This window comes from Peromyscus californicus, unplaced genomic scaffold (genome assembly GCF_007827085.1).
Source record: "Peromyscus californicus insignis strain IS unplaced genomic scaffold, ASM782708v3 Scaffold_3__1_contigs__length_106647218, whole genome shotgun sequence".
Taxonomy (NCBI): Eukaryota; Metazoa; Chordata; class Mammalia; order Rodentia; family Cricetidae; genus Peromyscus; species Peromyscus californicus.
The window spans coordinates 71,505,273-71,526,468 of record NW_026294551.1 but is presented as its reverse complement, the minus strand read 5'-3'; the positions used below and the strand labels follow the sequence as shown (position 1 = coordinate 71,526,468).

The 21,196-nt window shown below is 43.2% G+C and overlaps 1 protein-coding gene and 1 non-coding gene across 2 annotated transcripts in view; both read right to left on the bottom strand.

Annotated features, from left to right (window-relative positions):
- Positions 1–21,196, bottom strand: part of Sec24a (SEC24 homolog A, COPII coat complex component) — a 66,920-nt gene that overhangs the window by 40,754 nt on the left and 4,970 nt on the right. The window contains exons 2-3 of the mRNA XM_052757941.1: positions 10,173–10,637; positions 2,496–2,645 (exon numbers count right to left, since the gene is read on the bottom strand). Of these exons, the coding sequence (XP_052613901.1) occupies positions 2,496–2,645; positions 10,173–10,637 (615 nt within the window). The remainder of the gene's footprint in view (positions 1–2,495; positions 2,646–10,172; positions 10,638–21,196) is intronic.
- On the bottom strand, positions 19,548–19,654 carry LOC128123621 (U6 spliceosomal RNA). The gene has a single exon (XR_008222779.1). It is a non-coding gene; the product is annotated as a U6 spliceosomal RNA (small nuclear RNA).

Here is a 21,196-nt window from a genome sequence, read left to right as displayed (position 1 = left end):
CAGCCTGGGCTACCAAGTGAGTCCCAGGAAAGGCGCAAAGCTACACAGAGAAACCCTGTCTCGAAAAACCAAAAAAAAAAATGTCAAATGTTGCCAGGCATTGTGGCACATGCCTTTAATCCTAGCACTAGGAAGGCAGAAGCAGGCAGACCTCTCTGAGTTTGAGGCCAGCCTGGTTTACATGGTGAATTCCATGCCAAGCTACATCGCAAACCCCTATCTCAACAACAAAACCACCACAAAAATCTGGTTAGACAGACGGTTCAGTGGTTAAGAGCACTCACTGCTCTTCTAGAGGACCTAAGGTAGGTTCCCAGAACCTACTCAGGTAGCTCACAAACATCTGTAACTCCAACTCCACAGGGATCTGGTTCTTGTGTCTGAGGGTACCGCACACATGTGCACACACCCATACACAGACACATACTGAGAAATAATAATCTTTTTTGTTTGTTTGTTTTTCAAGACAGGGTTTCAAAAGATTTATAACAATAAATCTTTAAAGGCGTCTGCCATCGAGTCTGGATGAACTGAGTCGATCGTCAGGAAGATGTCAAGGAATGGATCCATATGCTGGAAGGAGTGGACCAACACGTCTATAAACTGTACTCTGACACTTGCATGTGTGCATGTACACACACACACACACACACACACACACACACACACACACACACACCAAAAATATACTTTAAAATTAAAAAAACAGCCAGGCATAGTGGTGCACGCCCTTAATCCCAGCACTCAAAAGACATAGGCAGGTAGAGCTCTATGAGTTCGAGGTCAGCCTGGTTACAAAGTGAGTTCTAGGCTAGTCAGGGCACTGTTATACAGAGAAACCCTGTCTTGAAAAATAAATGAATGAATGAATGAATGAATAAAGTTGAACACATCTAATCCTAACCCTTAGGAGGTGGAGACAGGAGGATCAAGTGTTTAAGGTTGCCGAGTGGTGGTGGGGCACACCTTTGATCCCAGCACTTGGGAGGCAGAGGCAAGTAGATCTCTGTGAGTTCGAGGCCAGCCTATGTACAAAATGAGTTCCAGGACAGCCAGAGCTGTTAAACAGAGAAACCCTGTCTCAAAAAGCCAAAAAAAAAAAAAAAAAAAAAAAAAAAAGAGAGAGAGAGAGAGAGAGACAGGGAGACAGAGAGACTGACAGACAGACATAAGCAAACAAAACTCCCAAACAAGCAAATGCTGACAAGGATGTGGGAAAGCAGAACTCTTCCATACCACTATTGGGAATGTAAAACAGTGTAGCCATTGCAGAAAAGTATCCAAGTGCTTCAAAAAACTAAAATTAGTATATCAAAGAGATGCCTGCATTCCCATTTATTGAACACTCCACACAACAGCCAAGATATGGAATGAACTTAATTGTCCAAAAGTGACCAAATGGATGAAGAAACTGAGGTGGATCTACACAATGAAATATTAGTCATAAAAAGGAAGAAAGAATACCATGTTAAATGAAATAGGCCAGGCACAGAAAAACAACTACTGTCCATTCTCATTCATCTAGAGGGACTAAAAGAGTTGATCTCAAACAATGAGGAGAACTGTAACCACATGACAGGAGGAAAGAAGAAGCTGGTTAACGGGTACAGAATAGTGTCAGAACAATTCCCAGAGTTCTTTTTGCTGTTGTTTGTTTGTTTGCTTTTTCAAGAAGGGTTTCTCTGTGTAGCCCTGGCTGTCCTGGAACTCATTCTGTAGACCAGGCTGGCCTCCAACGCACAGAGATCCACCTGCCTCTGCCTCCTAAGTGCTGGGACTAAAGGTGTGCACCACCACTGCCCAGCCAATTTCTAGAGTTCTATAGAACACAATGGTGACTAAGTTAAAAATAATTTACTATGTTTCAAAAATATCTAGAGGGCTTTTGTTTATTTTGAGACAAGATCTTACTATACAGCTCAAGCTGGCTTCAAATTCAAGATCCTCCTGCTTCAGCTACCAATGCTGACAGGCACGCTCTACCATGTTTGGCTTAGAAGAGATGATTGTAAGTGTTCACCAATTAAGGAATGACAAATACTTGAGATAGCAGATATCCTAATTATTTTGACTAGATGGATCATCACATATTATACATTTATCAAACCATCACACTCCACCCTCTAAATATGTACCTTAAGTAGTAATTTTTAAAAAGATCAAATGTGAAAATAAAAATTTAGATACTGGCAGGAGAAAGGACAGGAATATATCTTAGTGGCTGAATGATTGCATAGCACACATAAGCCTCCAAATTAGACTCCTAGGTGCTGGGATTACAAGTGTGTGCTACCAAATACACAAATGTTTCAAGTAACTTAGATGCAGCTTTATGGAAAAGAAACATCAGTCTTGGAATCTTGTTTTCCTGTTGATTGAGAAAGAATCCTACAATATCTATTCTAATGTATTCCAGAAACAGGCTTCTAAAGCACAGGATGTATTCACATTCTCCTTTCAGTCCTGAGCAGAGGCTCTGCCTTCTACTTACTTACCTTCTTGGGTGACAGTTGAATTAAATGGTGGGACTGCAGCCCTCGGAGGTGTTTTCTGGGGAGGTGGGCCTCCAGCTGGAGGGGGCCCAGGAGGAGCTCCTGGCTGAAAAGTGGTAGGCAGAGGTGGATTCTGTAAGGGAAGTGCAGAACCTATGGAAACATGGGTTTTTCACGTCATGTACGAACTTAAGACAAAGGTTTCAAACAATCTTTACTAAAACCAAGCAGACATCTAAACTGAAATTTTAACAAAAATCAATAAAAAATCCATTAACAGAAATACACTAACTTCCCGAATTTGTAACTCTATGAGTAGTCTATATTTTCTAACTCTGTCTTACCACGCTTCTTATCTGTCAGTTCTTAACGCAATATAAATAAACCAGTAGCCCATAATCTCAGCACTCAGGAAGCTGAGACAACAGGTCAGCAAGCTGGAAGTCAGTCCAAGCTGGGCTGCAAGGAAGACCTCATCCCCACAGAAAGTACCTACATACATTAGTACAAATCACTCCTAGGGTAAATAAAATATTCTGATTATCTTTTTCACTAACTGATCATAAAAACCTTAAGAAGCCATATGAACTATCCCAAGAATAAATTAAAATGAATAAAATTTGGGAAAATTTTTTTGTGGGGGCGGTGGTTCGAGACAGGGTTTCTCTGCGTAGCCGTGTCTGTCCTGGAATCTCTGCCTCTGTGGCAGCAGCAATTTTTTTAATACAGGGTCTCACTATATAATACAGGGCGGCCTCAAACACGATTCTAATCCTCTTGCCTTAGCTTCTCATATACTGGGATTACCAGGGTGTGTGAACATGTCTGGCACATTTTATTCCTTTTGTTTGCTTGCTAAAAGTAGAGCATTGAACTAATTCTCCAATTTTTATTTCGTTTTGTTTGTTTTTATTATGGTATAACTTGTTAAACATAAAATTATAGAGCATTCCTGCTTTGGTGGCTCCCAAATGTCATTATGGGGAGTTCCTTCTCATTTTCCTTAATAAATCCACATTCATTCTGCTTAAAAATGAGATTATGGCCAGGCATAGTGGCACACGCCTTTAATCCCAGTAGGCAGGCAGAAGCAGGCTGATCCCTTTGAGTTCGAGGCCAGCCTGGTCTGCAGAGTGAGTTCCACAACAGCCAGGCCTACACAAAGAAACCCTGTCTCAAAAAACAAACAAACAAACAAACAGGAGATACTATGCCAGAAAGTGGTGGCGCACACCTTTAATCCCAGCATTTGAGAGGCAAAGTAGTGGATCTCTGTGAGTTTGAGGCCAGCCTGGTTCTACAAAGCAAGTTCCAGGACAGCCAGGGCTGTTACTACAAGTTGTCTTCTAACCTCTTCTGCACCCTGGCATTCATACATACACTCACACTAACCACATAAAGAGGCTCTTGCAGATGATCTGGTTTTGATTCCCAGAACCTACATTGGGTTTACAACTGTCTATAACTCCTGTTCCAGGGAAGCCGATGCCCTCTTCCGACCTCTGGCATGGCATGAGGCATGCATGTAGTGCACTTACACAGATGCAGGCAGCTGGGTGCAGTGGTGCACATCTTTAACCCCAGCATTCAGGAGGCAGAGGCAGGTGGATCTCTTGTGAGTTTGAGTCCAGTCTGGGCTACAGAGCAAGATCCAGGCTGTTAACACAAAGGAACTTTTTCTCGAAAAACAAAACATAAACACAGATGCAGGCAAAACACTCTTACACAAAAATGTAACGTTTGAAAGAAGATTATTTAATTTATGTGACTGTGTGTGGGCTTGAGTGTATGTATGTTCACCATATGCATGAAGGGCTGCTGGAGGCCAGAAGAGAACACTAGGTCCCCTGAAGCTAGTTACAGGCAGTATACAGTGCTACGTGGGAGCTGGGACTTGAACTCAAGTCCTTTGTAAGATTAGTACACACTCTTAATCAGAGTCCCCTCTCCAGCCCTTTGGTTGGTCTGTTGGTCTGTCTGTCTGTCCGTCCGTCGTCCATCCAACCATCCATCTACTGTCTGTCTGTCTGTCTGTCTGTCTATCTATCTATCTATCTATCTATCTATCTATCTATCTCGATCTACCTACTCTGTCTATCTACCTACCTACCTACCTATCTATCTATCTATCTATCTATCTATCTATCTATCTATCTATCTATCTCGATCTACCTACTCTGTCTATCTACCTACCTACCTACCTACCTACCTACCTACCTACCTACCTATGTGAGACAGGGCCTCATACAGCACAGATGAGCCTCCAAGTCATGTGGCTGAAGATGACCTTGAACTCTGATCCTCCTGCCTCTACCTCCTGAGTACATGCTGCCATGCCTGATTTATGAGGTTCTGGGGAACTGGAGCTACAAACTCAGAGCTTCAGCTGGGCAAACACTACCAACAGGGCTCTACTCTCAGCCCTTCTCCAGTTTGTGAGACAGAGCCACATTATATAGCCTTGAACTCATGATGCTCCTACCTCAGCCTGGATCAGTGCTGGATTTTTTTTTTTTTAAGATTTATTGACTTTTATTTTATGTGTATGGGTGTTTTGCCTGTATGTGTGTCTGTGATCACATACCTACAGAGATCAGAAAAGGACATCAAATCTCCTGAAGCTAGAATGATTCTTGTGAGCTAACTATAGTAGGTACTGGGAGTCAAACCTAGTTCCTCTGCAAGAGCAGTCAGTGCTCTTAACCACTGAGTCATCTCTCTAGCTCTTCGTGTGCTGGGATTATAGGCATGTATCCCCTACACCTGGTTCCAAGACTTAAAAAAAGAAAACAAAACAAAATGAAGAAACTCACTGTTTTTATACTTGTTAGTGACATAGTTAATACATTTTACCTGTAGTAAACATGCATTTTATAAAACAAAAGGAACAAAGGTAGCCAAATATGAAAAATTTTAAAAAGCCATCTTATACTGTAAATTCTCCAGGACCAAATAGAAAAACTTTTGTTATTAATAAACCTTATTGATCTTAGCAAGAATTAATCAGTGTTCACTGGGAAAGGAAAGATAAAGATTGCTGTTATGCGACTCCCTTATCAAGAAAGCACCCACTCATCTATGACCATATGCACAACTTAAAGAACAAAGGGCAAGGTGCACTCCCAACTCAGCATTAATAAGAATCTACAACACCAAAAGATGTCTAACCACAAAGCTGCAATGACTTAATGTTTAACAAAACATAAGTTAGCTTACACGTGTTTTTCATGTCTTTTAGAACATTTTTGAATTGAGAATATGCTATATTTCATAAAAGTTTTTTTTTTTTTTTAAGTATTTCAAGATAGGGTTTCTCTATGCAGCCTTGGATGTCTTGGAATTCATTCTATAGACCACAGTGGTCTTGAACTCAGACCTCCCAAGTGTTGGGATTAAAGGTGTGTGCCTCCATGCCAGGCCATAAAAAAGGTAGGAAAAAAACAGAAAGCAGAATGTGAGAACTAGAAACAGGTATAACTTAGATTAGTTTCTTCTTTCTTTCTTATTTTTTTTTTTTTTTTTTTTTTTTGGTTTTTTCGAGACAGGGTTTCTCTGTGTAGCTTTGCGCCTCTCCTGGAACTCACTTGGTAGCCCAGACTGGCCTCGAACTCACAGAGATCCGCCTGGCTCTGCCTCCCAAGTGCTGGGGTTAAAGGCGTGCGCCACCACCGCCCGGCCTCTTATTTTTAAAAAAAATTTTTTTAAGATTTTTTTTTATTTATTATGTATACAGTGTTCTGGCATGTATGCTTATATGCCAGAACAGGGCACCAAATCTCACTATAGATGGTTGTGAGCCACCATGTGGTTGCTGGGAATTGAACTCAGGACCTCTGGAAAAGCAGCTAGTGCTCTTAACCTCTGAGCTATCTCTCCAGGCCTCTTTCTTTCTTACAACTTAGATTAGTTTCTTCTTTCTTTCTTCCCTCCTTCCTTCAAGGTCCTATATCAAAGAAGGATTAGGTTTTTTTAAAATTACTACTTATTTAATTTTATTTTATGTGCATTGGTCTTTGCCTGCATGCATGTCTATGTGAGGATGCCAGATCTTTGGAGTTACAGACAGTTGTGAGCTGCCATGTCGGTGCTGGGAATTGAACCTGGGTCCTCAGGAAGATCATCGATCTTTCCAGCCCATTTTTAATTTTTAATGAGTTATTTCCTGTGTATGTCACATGTGGTGGTCAGAGGACAACTTGTGGAAGTCAGTCCTATCTTTCTCTCAAGTGAGCAGTGCACTGGGAACAGAAGAAACTTAAATCACCAGTGTTGGTAGATGGTGCTTCTTAACCTACTGAATCATCTCATCCCTGCAGCGCATGTGCGTGTGTGTATGTATGTACATACATACATACATACATCCACATATATCATTTTTGTTGTTTTTGTTTTTTGAGACAAGATCTTATTCTATACCCTAGGTTGGCTTTAAACTCATGGTGATCTCCTGGCTTACTTCCAAGTTACCAGTATTACAGGTTTGAACTGCCAAGCCCAGCTTGATACTGGAGTTTTTGGTTTCAGACTATCAAGCACAGGCTGAGAAAACAGATATTAAAACTAAGATTGTTTAGAGAGCCATACATTTATTTTACTTTCATTTCAATAGTTTATACAGTCTTCCCACATTCTCATTCTCTCTATCTCTTTAAAGATACAACCTTAGCAGGCTGGCCTTGAACTGTGATTTTCCTGCCTCAGCCTACCAAGTGCTGGGATTATAGGCCTATGCTACTGTACTCCCAGCCCCTTGCTTTTTATGTGGGAATGTTCAAAGTTTAAGCACTTATTTATGGTTTTCTAGCCACATCAATGCTAGAGTCAAAGTGTTCTACCTTTAGGGCCTTGGTTAAGGCCAAGGAAATTAGAGGTTATTGATCAAGTACCCTTTTCACCAAGGTTGTACTTTCACTCACTCACTCACTCACTCATTCATTCATTCATTTATATTAGAGACAGGGTCTCACTTTGTAGCCCTGACTGGCCTGGAACTCATTATATAGATCAGGCTAGGCTTCAACAACTCATAGAGATCCAACTGCCTTTGCCTCCTGAGTGCTGTGGTTGATTGGTTTTTGAGATGTTGCCCAGGAAGGCTCCCAAAATTCTAGACTTAAGTAACCTTCCTGCCTAAGCCTTTTGAGCAACTAGGAAGATAGATGAAATAGTTTCTCATTTTCTTTTAGACCTATTTTTATTATTATTTGTGTTTGTGTATGTATACATGTGTGTGCAGGTGCCCAGTGCCTAAAGAGGGCGTTGGACCCTTAGAGCTGTCGTTACAGGTGTTTCCAGGTTGCTTGGCTTATTACATAAGTACTGAGATCTATGCCTGTCCTCATGATGGCACAGCAAGAATTCTAACAGCTGAGCCGTCTTTCCAGTCTCTAGAATAGTCTTTACATAATACGTTTCCCCAAACTATTTTATCGTGCACTGAGTAAATTATTCAAGCTTCACATTTCTTAGCTGTCAAAGAGATTATTATAAAAACTTTTTTTTTTTTTGAGACACGATCTATAGAGTTCACTCTGGCTGGAATTCATGATTCTCCTGTCTCAGCTCCCCAAAAGAGAACCTATAGATATGTACCATCATATTCAACTCTGCTCTTAGGTGAGGACTCAATAAGACAATGTATAGATTAGTTTGGTAGGAAACTGGTATCACATTGGGGGGGGCCTGGCTAATGTGGCCTTTTTGTTTTTTGTGTAGTTTTTTGAAGGTTTTTTTTTTTAATGCATGTGTGTGTCTGTGTGCATCTGTGTGTGGGTTTGTGCACGTGTGATGCTTGTGGAGTCCAGAAGAGGGCATCAGATCCTCTGAAGCAGCCCTACATGGTGCTGGGAACTGATCTCAGGTCCTCTAAGAGCAATATGCACTTTCTTTTTTCTTTTTTGAGACAGGGTTTCTCTGTGTAACAGTACTGGCTGTCCCAGAACTTACTCTGTGGACCAGGCTGGCCTCAGACTCACAGAGATGCACCTGCCTCCGTCAGAGTGCTGGCATTAAAAGGTGTGCACCACCACGCATAGCCTCAATATGCACTTTCAATCACTGTGTAGCCCAGACAAGCCTTCGTTTCCCATGTGCTGGGATTACAGCCATGTGCTACCATACCCAGCACATTTTATTATTATTGTGTGCATGTGTGTGAATAACGTGAGGGGGCACAAGGCATAAATGCCATAACTGCGTGGAGGTCAGAGGACAACTTTCTGGAGTTGGCTCTCTTTCCACCATTGCATGGTCTAGCAACTGAACTCAGAGCATTAAGCTTGCATAAGCACTCTGACCCACTGAGCCATGTTATCAACCTGAGAGCTTCAGGTTTATTCCTAGCACATACTCTGAGGAAATGAACCAGCAAAAACTTCCAAATGAAATGGCTAACACCAATAGCTATCTTCTTTTATTTATATTCCCTTAACTATATACAAATACTTTCCATCAAGCATATAGCTTGTTAGCTGCTGGAAGTGATCTTATGGGGTGGAACAGGCAGGACTCAAGACTGGTTGCAGGTCCCAGCACTTGCTAAGCACACATCTGCAATTTAACCACACACCCATGTCCCTGGGCTTAGCAGTGTATGCCTGCAGGCCCTGCACTAGGCAGGAGTCCCACACACAGGCAGGAGAGCTGTTCAAGGTCATCTTTAGCTGCACAGTAAACTCAAGGACAAAGCTGGCCCAAACTAAAGAACATCCTGTTTCCCCGTAGAAAAGGCTGAAAGAAGAAAGAGAAAAGCAAGTCTGAGCCCAAGGCTGGGAGCCCAGGCCCTTGGTTCGCTCTCACTGTGACTACTGTCCTGCCAGAGCACTTACTTGAAATTCATTTCCACTAATAGGAGGAGGAGTAACTTCCATGAAATATTTATTATTTTCTACGACACCTCCAAACCCTTTTTGCATGTGTCTATCCCCAATGCTCGGGTTTAGAAAGGCATATGCCACCACACCTGTCCTCTTTCAGGCCTATGGAAGTGACGGCACAAAAACGTAAGTCCCTGGAACTCTTTGGAGAGACTGAAAGAAAAATAGCTTTGAGAACCAGATGTTTGGGAGGCTTGAGTGCAGGAGTTGCAATTCAGCATATACAGCATAATAAGACCTTGTCTCCTTAAAGAGAAAAGAAAAAAAAAGAAAAGAAAAGAAGGAGGAGAAGGAGGAGGAGGAGGAGAAGGAGGAGGAGGAGGAGGAGGAGGAGGAGGAGGAGGAGGAGGAGGAGAAGAAGAAGAAGAAGAAGAAGAAGAAGAAGAAGAAGAAGAAGAAAAAGCCGGGCGGTGGTGGCGCAGGCCTTTAATCCCAGCACTCAGGAGGCAGAGCCAGGCAGATCCCCGTGAGTTTGAGGCCAGCCTGTCTACAGAGCGAGATCCAGGACAGGCACCAAAGCTACACAGAGAAACCCTGTCTCGAAAAACAAACATAAAAAAAAAAAAAAAGAAAAGAAAAGAAAAAAAGAAAAAGAAAAAGAAAAAATACCTACAAAGCAAAAGCAGTAAGAGTTCAGGAATGTAAGCAATCTATTAAGCTAACTTAAAGATGTGAGAAGAAACAAACTTATTTAAAAATTGACTGATTTTAAAAACCATCTTTCTCTAAGGCTTAAGGCTTCAAGTATTCAGTGCAAATCTAATAGAGCAAGTTTCTCTCCATTTCAAACACTCCTCATGAGTACCTGGCTTTATGAGGCTGGTTTGAAGTGCAGGGTCTCCAGAAGAAACATACTGACGATCTGCTGTCAAATTTGTATTCCCAGATAGAGTTGGTTGAGCTACATGAGGAAAATGATTAGTCTGTGGTCCTGTAGATGGATAGTTATATTGCCAATTCAAAGGTGGCGGTGGGTTGGCTCCAGGAAGAAAGCTACCAGAAGGCATTGGTGTAGCAGCTGGGTTCTGAGAAGTGGGTAGTGGCATTCGAGGAACAGGACCACTGTGAAGTGAAGGTGGTACTGGACTGGAAGCCACAAGTGGTCTATTAAGAGTCTGCCCAGATCCCTGAGAACCACCATAGTTCGACTGTGCAGAGAATGGATTCAAAGTCTTTGCTGGCATTGGACGAGGGTAGGATCCTGGAAGTTGGGAATCATATCCTTGGCTTGATGACACTTGTGATGACATCAGTGTATTCTGGACAGGACCTTCAAATAAGACAGGAGAAAAATTAGTCTTGCAAACAAATGTAGCAGTGCTTTAAAAAATACAATAGGGGCTAAGAGTGTGGCTCACACAAAAGATCCTGATTTCAATACCCAGGAGCAGGGAACAATAAGTATAGCACTCAGAAGACTGATGCAGGAGGATTGTAAATGCCAAGATAGCCTGGGCTACAATGAGACTCTGTATCAAAAAATCAAAACAAGGGCCTAAGGAGAATTGGCTCAGCAGTGAGGAACATTTACTATACGTTGAGCATGGTGATGCATGCCTTTAATCCCAGCACTTGGGAGGCAGGGGCAGGTAGGCCTGTGAGTTTGAGGCCAGTCTGGTCTACATGGTGAGTTCCAAGCCAACCAGGACTAAACTGGGAATGGTAGTATATGCTTTTTTTTTTTTTCCCCTGTTGTTTTTTTTGAGACAAGGTTTCACTCTGTAGCCTTGGTTGTCCTAGAACTCACTCTGTAGACCAGAGAGGCATGAAACTCAAAGATCCGCCTGCCTCTGCCTCCCAAGTGCTAGAATTAAAGGCATGCACCGGCTTTGGTAGGCAAAGGTAGGTAGATTTCTGGAAGTTCAAGGCTAGCCTGATTTACATAGGGAGTTCCAAGCCAGCCAAGGACAGTGAGAACCTGTCTTAAAACAAAACATACACTTACACACAAAACCAACAAAATAGTAAATATATTACACTCAGGGGCTAGAGAAATGACTCAATGGTTAAGAGCACTGGCTGCTTTTGCTGAGGAGAAGGGTTCAATTCCCAGCACCAACATGATAGCTCAAAACCATCTTTAACTCAGTCTCAGAGAATCCAATGCCTTCTCCTGGCCTCCAAGGGCACCAGATATGATATACATGCAAGCAAAATGCCCATACATATAAAGATAAATAATTTAAAATTAGAGAGGTCTTATTAAATTTCTCCTTAAAATGTTATGTTCAATAGTAGAAACAACTCAATTTAAAAATGAGCAGTTTTTTTCTGCTTGTTTGCTTGTTTTCAAAACAGGGTCTCTCTGTGCAGCCTTAGCTGTCTTGGAGCTCACTCTGTAGACCAGACTGGCCTCGAATTTACAGAGATCCACCTGTCTCTGCCACCCAGTGCTGGGATTAAAGGCGTGAGCCACCACCGCCCAGCAAGCAGATTAAGAAAACATACAGCAATTCTCCACCTGTGGGTCTCAACCCCTTTGGGAGTTTCATGATCCTTCACAGTGGTAGCCTAAGACCACCAGAAAACACAGCTATTTACATTATGATTCATAACAGTAGCAAAATTATAGTTATAAAGTAGCAACAAAAATAATCTTATGGTTGGAGGTCATCTCAACATGGGGAACTGTATTCAAGGGAGACAGCATTAGGAAGGTTGAGAATCACTACTTTAATTCCATCACTTGGGAAGCAGAGGCAGAGACAGGTGAATCTCTGTAAATTCAAGGTCATGGGTGGAGAAAAGGAAACAAAACACGCATGTTTAATAATTATGTGCAAAGACATTAACTTGGGGCTGCAGAGATGGCTCAGTAGGTAAGAGAACTTGATGTGTTGTCAGGAAGACTAGTGTCCAGCACTCAGAGAACAAGCCAGGTATCCCACAAACACCTGACTCCAGCTCCGAGGGATCTTAGGCCTTCTTCTGGTCCTACACACACATGCACAGACACACACAGACACATACATACACATAAATAAATAAAATAATCTAAAACCAGACAATCATTCAACATAATAGTTGGAGAACTGCAAATGAAAATGAAATAAGAGAACCATTCAGACAAACCAGGTGGTTATAAAAAGAAGTAATAAGTCAGTATGCTAGTGGGATATAAACTCATGCAGCTCCCATCCCTGCTCTCAACACTGTAAACAGTTACTGTATGGTCGTGCAATCCCTTCTGACATACAGACAGAGTACTCATAAATAAATAATTTTTTTAAAAAGTTACTTTGGTCATGGTGTCTCTTCATAGCAGTAGAACAGTGACTAAGACAGAAGTTGGTACCAGAGACTGGGGTATTTATTGTGTGACAGGCCTGACTGTGCTGTTTGTTGGAGGAATCTGGAAGATTTGAGGATTCAGACTAGAAAAGCAGTTGGACACTTTAAGCCAGGCTTAATGGGCCATCCCAGTAGGAGCATGGAAGACAGTACTGAGAGCAATTTGAACTGTGGGGCCAGCTCAAGAAATTTCAGAGGGGAAGAACAGAAGTAGCCTGGAGAGCACTGTTCTGACATTCTGGCAAAGAATGTGGCTGCTTCTTGTCCTCCTCCTAAACATCTGTCTGATCTACAGTGAAAAGGAGCAAGTGAGGCAAGAAGGAATACAAAAATTTACAGTTTGAGGATAAAGGAACACCAGGAAATGTAATAGAGCAAGTCCAGGCTTCAGGAGAGAAAAAGTTTAAAGAAAAGCCTGAAGCTAAATGGAATAAAGAGAGTGGTGACCTCAGGGCAAGATCCCACCCAGTTAGGTTTCCAATTGTGAAAGGAATTAAGGAAAAGTCTAGGGAGTAAGGAAACCATGTACAACAGAAAGCTGGTGCAGATATAATTGAAGAAGGGAGCCAAGTTCCAGCCCCATCAAGCAGCAGAACTTGGCAGCTTTGGCCATGTGATTCTGGTTTTAGAGTCAAGGACACAAGAAAAGGGTTATAGAATCTCCCTCCAAGGCTAAGGAAAGATGCTGAGGCAATGTGTGTGTGTGGGGGTGTGGGGGGGCATCCCTGCATGGAGGCCTAGAGATACCACTGTGTGAAGCTGTGAAGGTGAAGCCTGGATTTTACCGAAGACTTCCAGATGATGGAGATGCCAGATTTGTAGGATACCTGCCAAAGATAGCTGCAGATCAGGGGTGGAACCAGCATCAACAAAGTTGAAAGGAGCTGGAGATCTGAAGAGCGCTTTGACATCAGACATGGAGATGCAGAATCTGGAGTTTGCCCTGCTGGTTTTAGGTCTTGCTTTGGCTCAATATTTCCTCACTATGCTCCCTTTCTCCCCTTTGAAATGGTAATGTATATTCCGTGCCATTGCAAGTTGGAAGTATATGATCTGCTTTTTTATTTTGATATCACAAGGGCTTACTGTTAAGGGAATCCTATGAGTCTCAGAAGAGACTTGAATTTTTTGTTTTGTTTTGTTTTTTGAAACAGAGTTTCTTTGTGTAGCTGTGACTGTCCTGGAATTCACTCTATAGGTCAGACTGGCCTTGAACTCAGAGATCTGCCTGTCTCTGCCTCCCGAGTGTTGGGATTAAAGGCATTAAAACCAATACTCAGGATGGTTCAGTGGTTAAGAACACTGACTGCTCTTCCACAGGTCATGAGTTCAATTCTCAGCACCCACATGGCAGCTAACAACTATCTGTAACTACAAGATCTGACCACCCTCACACAGACATGCATACAGGCAGAACACCAATGCACATAAAATAAAAATAAATAATTTATTTAAAAAAAAAACCCAACCCCCGGCCGAATTTTGGACTTTTAAGCAGTGTTGAGACTGAAAGAATATGGGGACTTCTGAAGTTGGACTTAATGCACTTTGCATTACAATATGGTACAAGTTTATGGAAGCCAGGGAGTAGAATGTGGTGGTTTGAATAAGAATGGCCCCATATGCTCAATATTTGAATGCTTACTCATCAGGGAATGGCACTATTTGAGAAGAACTAGGAGGTGCGGCCTTGTTGGAAGAAGTATGTCACTGGGAGTGGGCCCTGAGGTTTCAAAAGCCCAGGCCAAGCCCAGTTCTCTCTCTTCCTGTGGCCGGCAGAGGAGGATGCAGCTCTCAGTTACTGCTTCTGTGCCGTGATTGCCACCATGTTTCCTGCCATGATAATAATGGACTACGTCTCTGAAACTGTAAGCCAGCTGCCCCAATTAAATGTTTCCTTTTTTAAGAGTTTCCTTGGTCATGGTGTCTCTACACAGCACTATAACAATGACTAAGATAATATCCCCCAAATGGAGAAAACTACCACCATCAACAAAAGGATAACCCTGTGGGATATATCTTTACAGTGAAATATGATTTGGTCATAAAAATAAAGCACTGCTAACATGCTATAAATGAATAAATCTTAAAAATATCACAGCGTGTTGGGCCTGTAGTTCTTACTCAGCAGAACACCTTCTGCTGCTATGTATGAGGCCCTGAGTACACTTCCCACCACCACACACACATAATCTTTTAATTGAAAGAAGCCAGACACAGGAGGATGTAATTAGACATGCATTGTATAATTAACCTACATACAATGCCCAGAATAGGAAAACCCAGACACAAAAGCCAATTCATGGTCCGGGCACTAGAATAATGGCTAAGGGTTTTGCTTGTCTTTGGTGGTAGTAACATTCTGAAATGTGGGCTGAGATACTGAGATGGCTCATTGGGTAAAGGCATTTTGTCATGTAAGCTGACAACTTGAAGTCATAACAGCAGAAGAGAACCAACTCATCAAAGATGTCCTCTGCCCTCCACATGTGTGCACCATGGCATGTGTATACCCCATCACACACACACACACACACACACACACACACACACGCACACACACTAAAATAAAGTGTTGTTTTCTTTAAGTCTGCATACCAATGCCAGGTATGGTAGCTCATGCTAGCTCATGCCCATAATCTCAGTACTCCAGAGGCTGAGGCAGGAAGATCTCTGTGACCTCAGAGTATGAGGCCAGCCTAGGCAACAGACATCCTGTTGGGGGAGGGCTTCCATACTACATACCATTGTCATAAAACTATCCCATCCTGTAGATATGATGACCTTCGAGGTTGCTGAAGACACAGATGGTCTAAGAGGGTTGCTCTTCCCCATGCCCTGCTTGCTCTTATGGATCTGGCTGCTCATATGAACCATTACAAATGTTTTCTCATGGTCTGTTAACTGTCTACCAAATTACTGCATCCAAGCAGGAAGGTCATGGGATTCACTGATATAACCAATCAGAAGCACAGGTCCGAACCCTGGGCTTGGTACTGGCATCTGAAGCAACTTGTGGGGCTGAATCCTTCTCTGACCTGAAGAACCTGGTGCTATCTCCAGGGAGATGAGGTCACAACTGAACAGGACAGGTTTTGCACTTGGTTGTTGCACTTGGTGTCCCCTGAAGAACTGCGTGTGCCCACACCCCAGCGTGGTCACAGGAGGACTCTGTGTTGTATGAAGCAAGCACAGACGCGTTTGTTCCTTTACTACTGACCTCTTCATAGCACCGTTGTTAAGTGTCCTCCAGGAGGCATGCCCCCCCCCTCCCAATAGACCTCACAGGTGCTTGGAAACACCTGCAGTAACATTCCGTTCACATACCATTCCCTTCATAGCAATTACTGGGCAATTTATTTCTCACTCTGTGTTTTGCACTCCATTATCTTAAAGCAAGTAGGGAAGGGACAACTGTTTCTCAAGGTATTTGTTTCTCCTAACTGTTTGTCTACTTCACATTTCCCTAGTAAGATTGCATTAAAAACCCTAAATAAGTAGCTGGGCATTCCAGTACGAGGGAGGCAAAGGCAGGCGGATCTCGAGTTTGAGGCCTGCCTGGTCTACATAGTGAGTTCAAGGACAGCCAGAGCTACATAGTGAGACTGTCTCAAAAACCAAACCAAACCTATCAAAAAATAAATACCCTAAATACTTTTTTCCAGTTTTTGTATTAAAAAAAAAAAGATTTCTTTTACTACTTTAAATTATGTGTATGTGTCTGTATGTGGGTGCCCACAGAGGCAAGAGGTGTTGGATCCCCTAGGGCTTGAGTTACGGTAGTTGTGAGCTACCTGATGTGGGTACTAGGAATGGAACTTGGATCCTCTAGAGGAGCAGGAAGTTAACTACTTGAGCTACCTCTCTGGCTCCATGTTGTTTGGTTTTCTTGTTCTTTTTTTTTTTGGGGGGGGGGTTTCAAGACAGGGTTTCTCTATATAGTTTTGGTGCCTGTCCTGGATCTTGCTCTGTTGACCAGGCTGGCCTTGAACTCACAGAGATCCATCTGGCTCTGCTGGGATTAAAGGCGTGCACCACCGTGCCAGCTTCTTGTTCTCTTTTTTTTTTTTTTTTTTTTTGGTTTTTCGAGACAGGGTTTCTCTGTGTAGCTTTGCGCCTTTCCTGGAACTCGCTTTGGAGACCAGGCTGGCCTCGAACTCACAAAGATCCGCCTGCCTCTGCCTCCCAAGTGCTGGGATTAAAGGTGTGCGCCACCACCGCCCGGCTTCTTCTTGTTCTCTTTAAGAGAGCATCTCATATGCCCTAGCTGGTCTTGAATCCGTCATGTAGAAAAGGCTAGCCTTGAACTTCTTGATCCTCTGCCTTTACCTGCCAAGAGCTGGGACTGAAAGCATATGTCATATAGCCAGCAAACATTTTTACTTTATTAACCAGGCAGTCATCTGTGGCTCTATTAAGGACAGTATGGGGAACATGTGGGAACAGAGGTTGTCTTAGTTAGGGTTTCAACTGCTGTGAAGAGATACCATGACCACAACTACTCTTTTTCTTTCAAGACTGGGTTTCTCTGTGTGTAGCCTTGGCTGTCCTGGATCTCATTCTGTAGACCAGGCTGGCCTGGACCTTGAGGTCCCAGAGATCTGCCTGCCTCTGCCTCCCAAGTGCTGGGATTAAAGGTGTGCCTGGCTGCAGCTACTCTTATAAAGGAAAACATTTCATTGGAGCTGGCTTACAAGTTCAGAGGTTAAGTCCATTATCATTATGGCAGGAAACATGGTAGCAGCACAGGCTGGAGAAGGAGCCAAGAGTTCTACATCTGGATCCGCAGGCAGCAGGAAGAGAAAGACACAATGGGCCCGGCTTGAGCATCTCAAATCTCAAAGCCCACCCCTGTGACACACTTCCTCCAACAAGGCCACATCTAATAGTGCCTCTCCCTATGAGCCTATGGAGACCATTTTCATTCAAAGCACCACAGAGCCCAAATTAGACAAAGAAGTAACAAATCAAAAGCGGGTCAATTTAGTACAGAAAGGTGCTTCACATTCATGCCAACAGCAGCTTCAGAATCAAAGAGAAACCTACAACAAGGATACAAATTGAGACCCCAGGTCTAACCTTAGTAAATTTCCATTCTATGAGACTCATGGAAGTCAAGCATGGTGACTATGGTAGCTTGAATGTAATTGGCCCCCACAAGCTCATGGGGAGTGGCACTAATAGGAGGTGTGGCTTTGTTGGAATAGGTATGGGCTTATTAGAGGATATGGCCTTGTGTCACTGTGGAGGCAGGCTTTGAGGTCTCATGCTGTGGGATGTTCTGTATGGCAAATGTGTTGCTCTGATTGGTTAGTAAATAAAACACTGATTGGCCAGTAGTCAGGCAGGAGGAAGTATAGGCGGGACAAGGAGGAGAATAAAGCTGGGAAGTGGAATGCTGAGTCAGAGACACTGCCAGCCGCACGATGACAAACAGCATGTGAAGATGCCGGTAAGCCACGAACCACGTGGCAAGGTATAGATTAATGGAAATGGATTAATTTAAGCTGTAAGAACAGTTAGCAACAAGCCTGCCACGGCCATACAGTTTGTAACCAATATAAGTCTCTGTGTTTACTTGGTCGGGTCTGAGCGCTGTGGGACTGGCAGGTGAGAGAGATTTGTCCTGACTGTGGGCCAGGCAGGAAAACTCTAGCTACAGTCTCATACATGCTGAAGCCACACCCAGTGGTTCAGATCACTTCCTGTTTCCTGGTGATCAAGATGTAGGACTCTCAGCTCCAACACCACGTCTGCCTGCACATACCATGTCCCACCATGATGATAATAGACTAAACCTCTGAAACTGTAAGCCACCCTATTAAATGCTTTCCTTACAAGAGCTGCTGTGGCCAGGGGGCTGGAGAGATGGCTCAGTGGTTAAGAGCACCAACTGCTCTTCCAGAGGACCCAGGTTCAAACCCCAGCACCCACATGGTAGCTCATACCTGTCTGTAACTCCAAGATCTGACACCTTCACACAGACAAACATGCAGTCAAAACACCAATGCACATAAAACAAAAATAAATAAATTCTTAAAAAAAAAAAAAAAGCTGGCAGTGGTGGCGCATGCCTTTAGTCCAGGTAGAGGCAGGCAGATCTCTGCGAGTTCAGGGGCCAGCCTGGTCTACAGAGCTAGTTCCAGGACAGCTAGGGCTACACAAAGAAATCCTGTCTCAGAAAAAAAAAAAAAAAAAAAAAAAAGAGTTGCTGTGGTCACGGTGTCTCTTCACAGCCAAAGAAACCCTAACGAAGATAGTAACTCCCATTTGTAATCCCAGTACTTGGGAAGCAGATACTAGATACTGTGAGTTGGAGGCCTGCCTGAGCTCTCGGAGAAGACACTGTTTCACTCCCCTCAACCGGCCAGAAATAAATAACAGAATCCTAGCACCTGGAAGAGTGTATGCCTCTACTGAGAGTCACATACATTTTGGAATGGACTTTAGAAACTACTGATTTAAACTGGACGTTATAGCATACATCTGTAATTCTAACAATTTGGAGGCAGAGACAGGAGGATCCCATCAAGTTTTTGTTTTTGTGTGTAAGTCCCATTTTATTTTTCCAAGGTGTTTTTTCTCCTGTCTTTATGAAGCCACCTCTTTACATGGGCTTTGGTGGAGGTCATGGTACAGCACCAGCAGGTCTAAATCGTGGTGGGGGTGTTCGGTCCTTGCGGGCTTCACGGGATCGATTCCTGACTACCTTGCTATGAACAGCACAGCTCACGCAATAATGCAGTGTGACGGAGTTTGGGAAGCACACAAGCGTCGAAGACACTTGCTTTGGATATGTCCCCGACAGCAGCGGCCTCTACAATGTTCCAAATGACGAACTTCTTAACGGCCTTGTCTTTGGGCACGCACCAAGTGCAGTTCATGCAGCAAAAATATGGAACGCTTCACGAATTTGCGTGTCATCCCTGCGCAGGGGCCATGCTAATCTTCTCTGTATCGTTCCAGTTTTAGTATATGTGCTGCCGAAACGAGCATGGATCCCATCAAGTTTAAGGCCAGGCTGTTCTACAGGGAGTGCTGTAGGCCAACCACGGCTCCACAGTAAGATTCTGTACTGAGAAAAAATGGCTGCGGCAGCAGCGAGGGGGATATATATAAACACATACACACAGACGTTCAGGCCAGCTTTGGTAACTTAACAAAACAAAACACTGTCTCAAAATAAAGTTTTAAAAAGGGGGGAGGAGCCGGGTGCTGGTGGCGCACATGTTTAATCCCAGCACTCGGGAGGCAGAGCCAGGTGGAGCTCTGTGAGTTTGAGGCCAGTCTGGTCTACAGAGTGAGTTTCAGGACAGGCTCCAAAACTACACAGAAAAACCTTATCTTGAACATGCCCCCCCAAAAAAATAGGGGAGGGGGAGCGGGAGGAGCGGGGAAGAATGCCTGGATATGTTAGTTCTATGACAGCATGCTTGTTAGCTATGTGAGAGACCATGTACTCAATCCCTAGCAACCTCAAAACAAACAAAAAACTCACTGATACAACTTTTAAAATAATTGATGTCTTTATTATTCTTCATAAATCAAACAAAATTAAAAGAATCTTCCTGACAGTATCACACCAATTAATACAAAAATTATGATTTATAGCCAGGTGGTGGTGGTGGTGGTGGTGGTGGTGGTGGTGGTGGTGGTGGTGGTGGTGGTGGTGGCACACACCTTTAATCCCAGCACTCAGGAGGCAGAGGCAGGTGGGTCTCTGTCAGTTCGAGGCCAGCCTGGTCTACAGAGTGAGTTCCAGGACAGGCTCCACAGCTACACAGAGAAACCCTGTCTCAGAAAACCCTGTCTTAGTAAGTCTGCTAAGCAGTTACAAACACACTGAATTAACTACCTCTTTCACAAAAAAGTCCATGTAGAAGAAAAGGCTAGTCCTGGCAGTTCAGGCCTATAACTTGGGAGGTTGAGGTAGGGAGGATCACATGTTTAAAGCCTACCCAAGCTACAGAATGAGCTCCAGGCCAGCCTGAGCAACTCACTGAGACTGTCTCAAAAATTTAAAAATACAAAAAGGGGTAGGGACACTGCTCACTAAGTACACATGAAGCCCCAGGTTTAATCCTCAGTATCATATAATAAAGAAATACACAAAATGTAAAGGAAACAGATACGTCCCTAATGGTTCTCCTTAAAATTCTAAGTAGGATAAAGACTGAGGACGTTTTTATTCTTCAGCCACTCACTCACTAGTACATTATACACTGAACCACTATTTAGTTGGTAGTTTATATTTGCCAACTATTACACACAAACCTAAAAGAATGACTGATTTAAAATTAACTCAGGGGGCTGGAGAGCTGGCTCCGTGGTTAAAAGCACTGGCTAGTCTTACAGAGGATTTGGGTTCAATTCCAGCACCACATGGCAACTCAAACCTGTCAATCCACTCCCAGGGAATCTGAGAACCCAGGGGATCTAACTTAGTATCTCATCTCATGTCATTAATCAAAATACATTCTTCACCTGAAGAATTTGTCAATGAAAAGAAAAGGAAAGAAAAGCCAGTTGTGGTGGCAT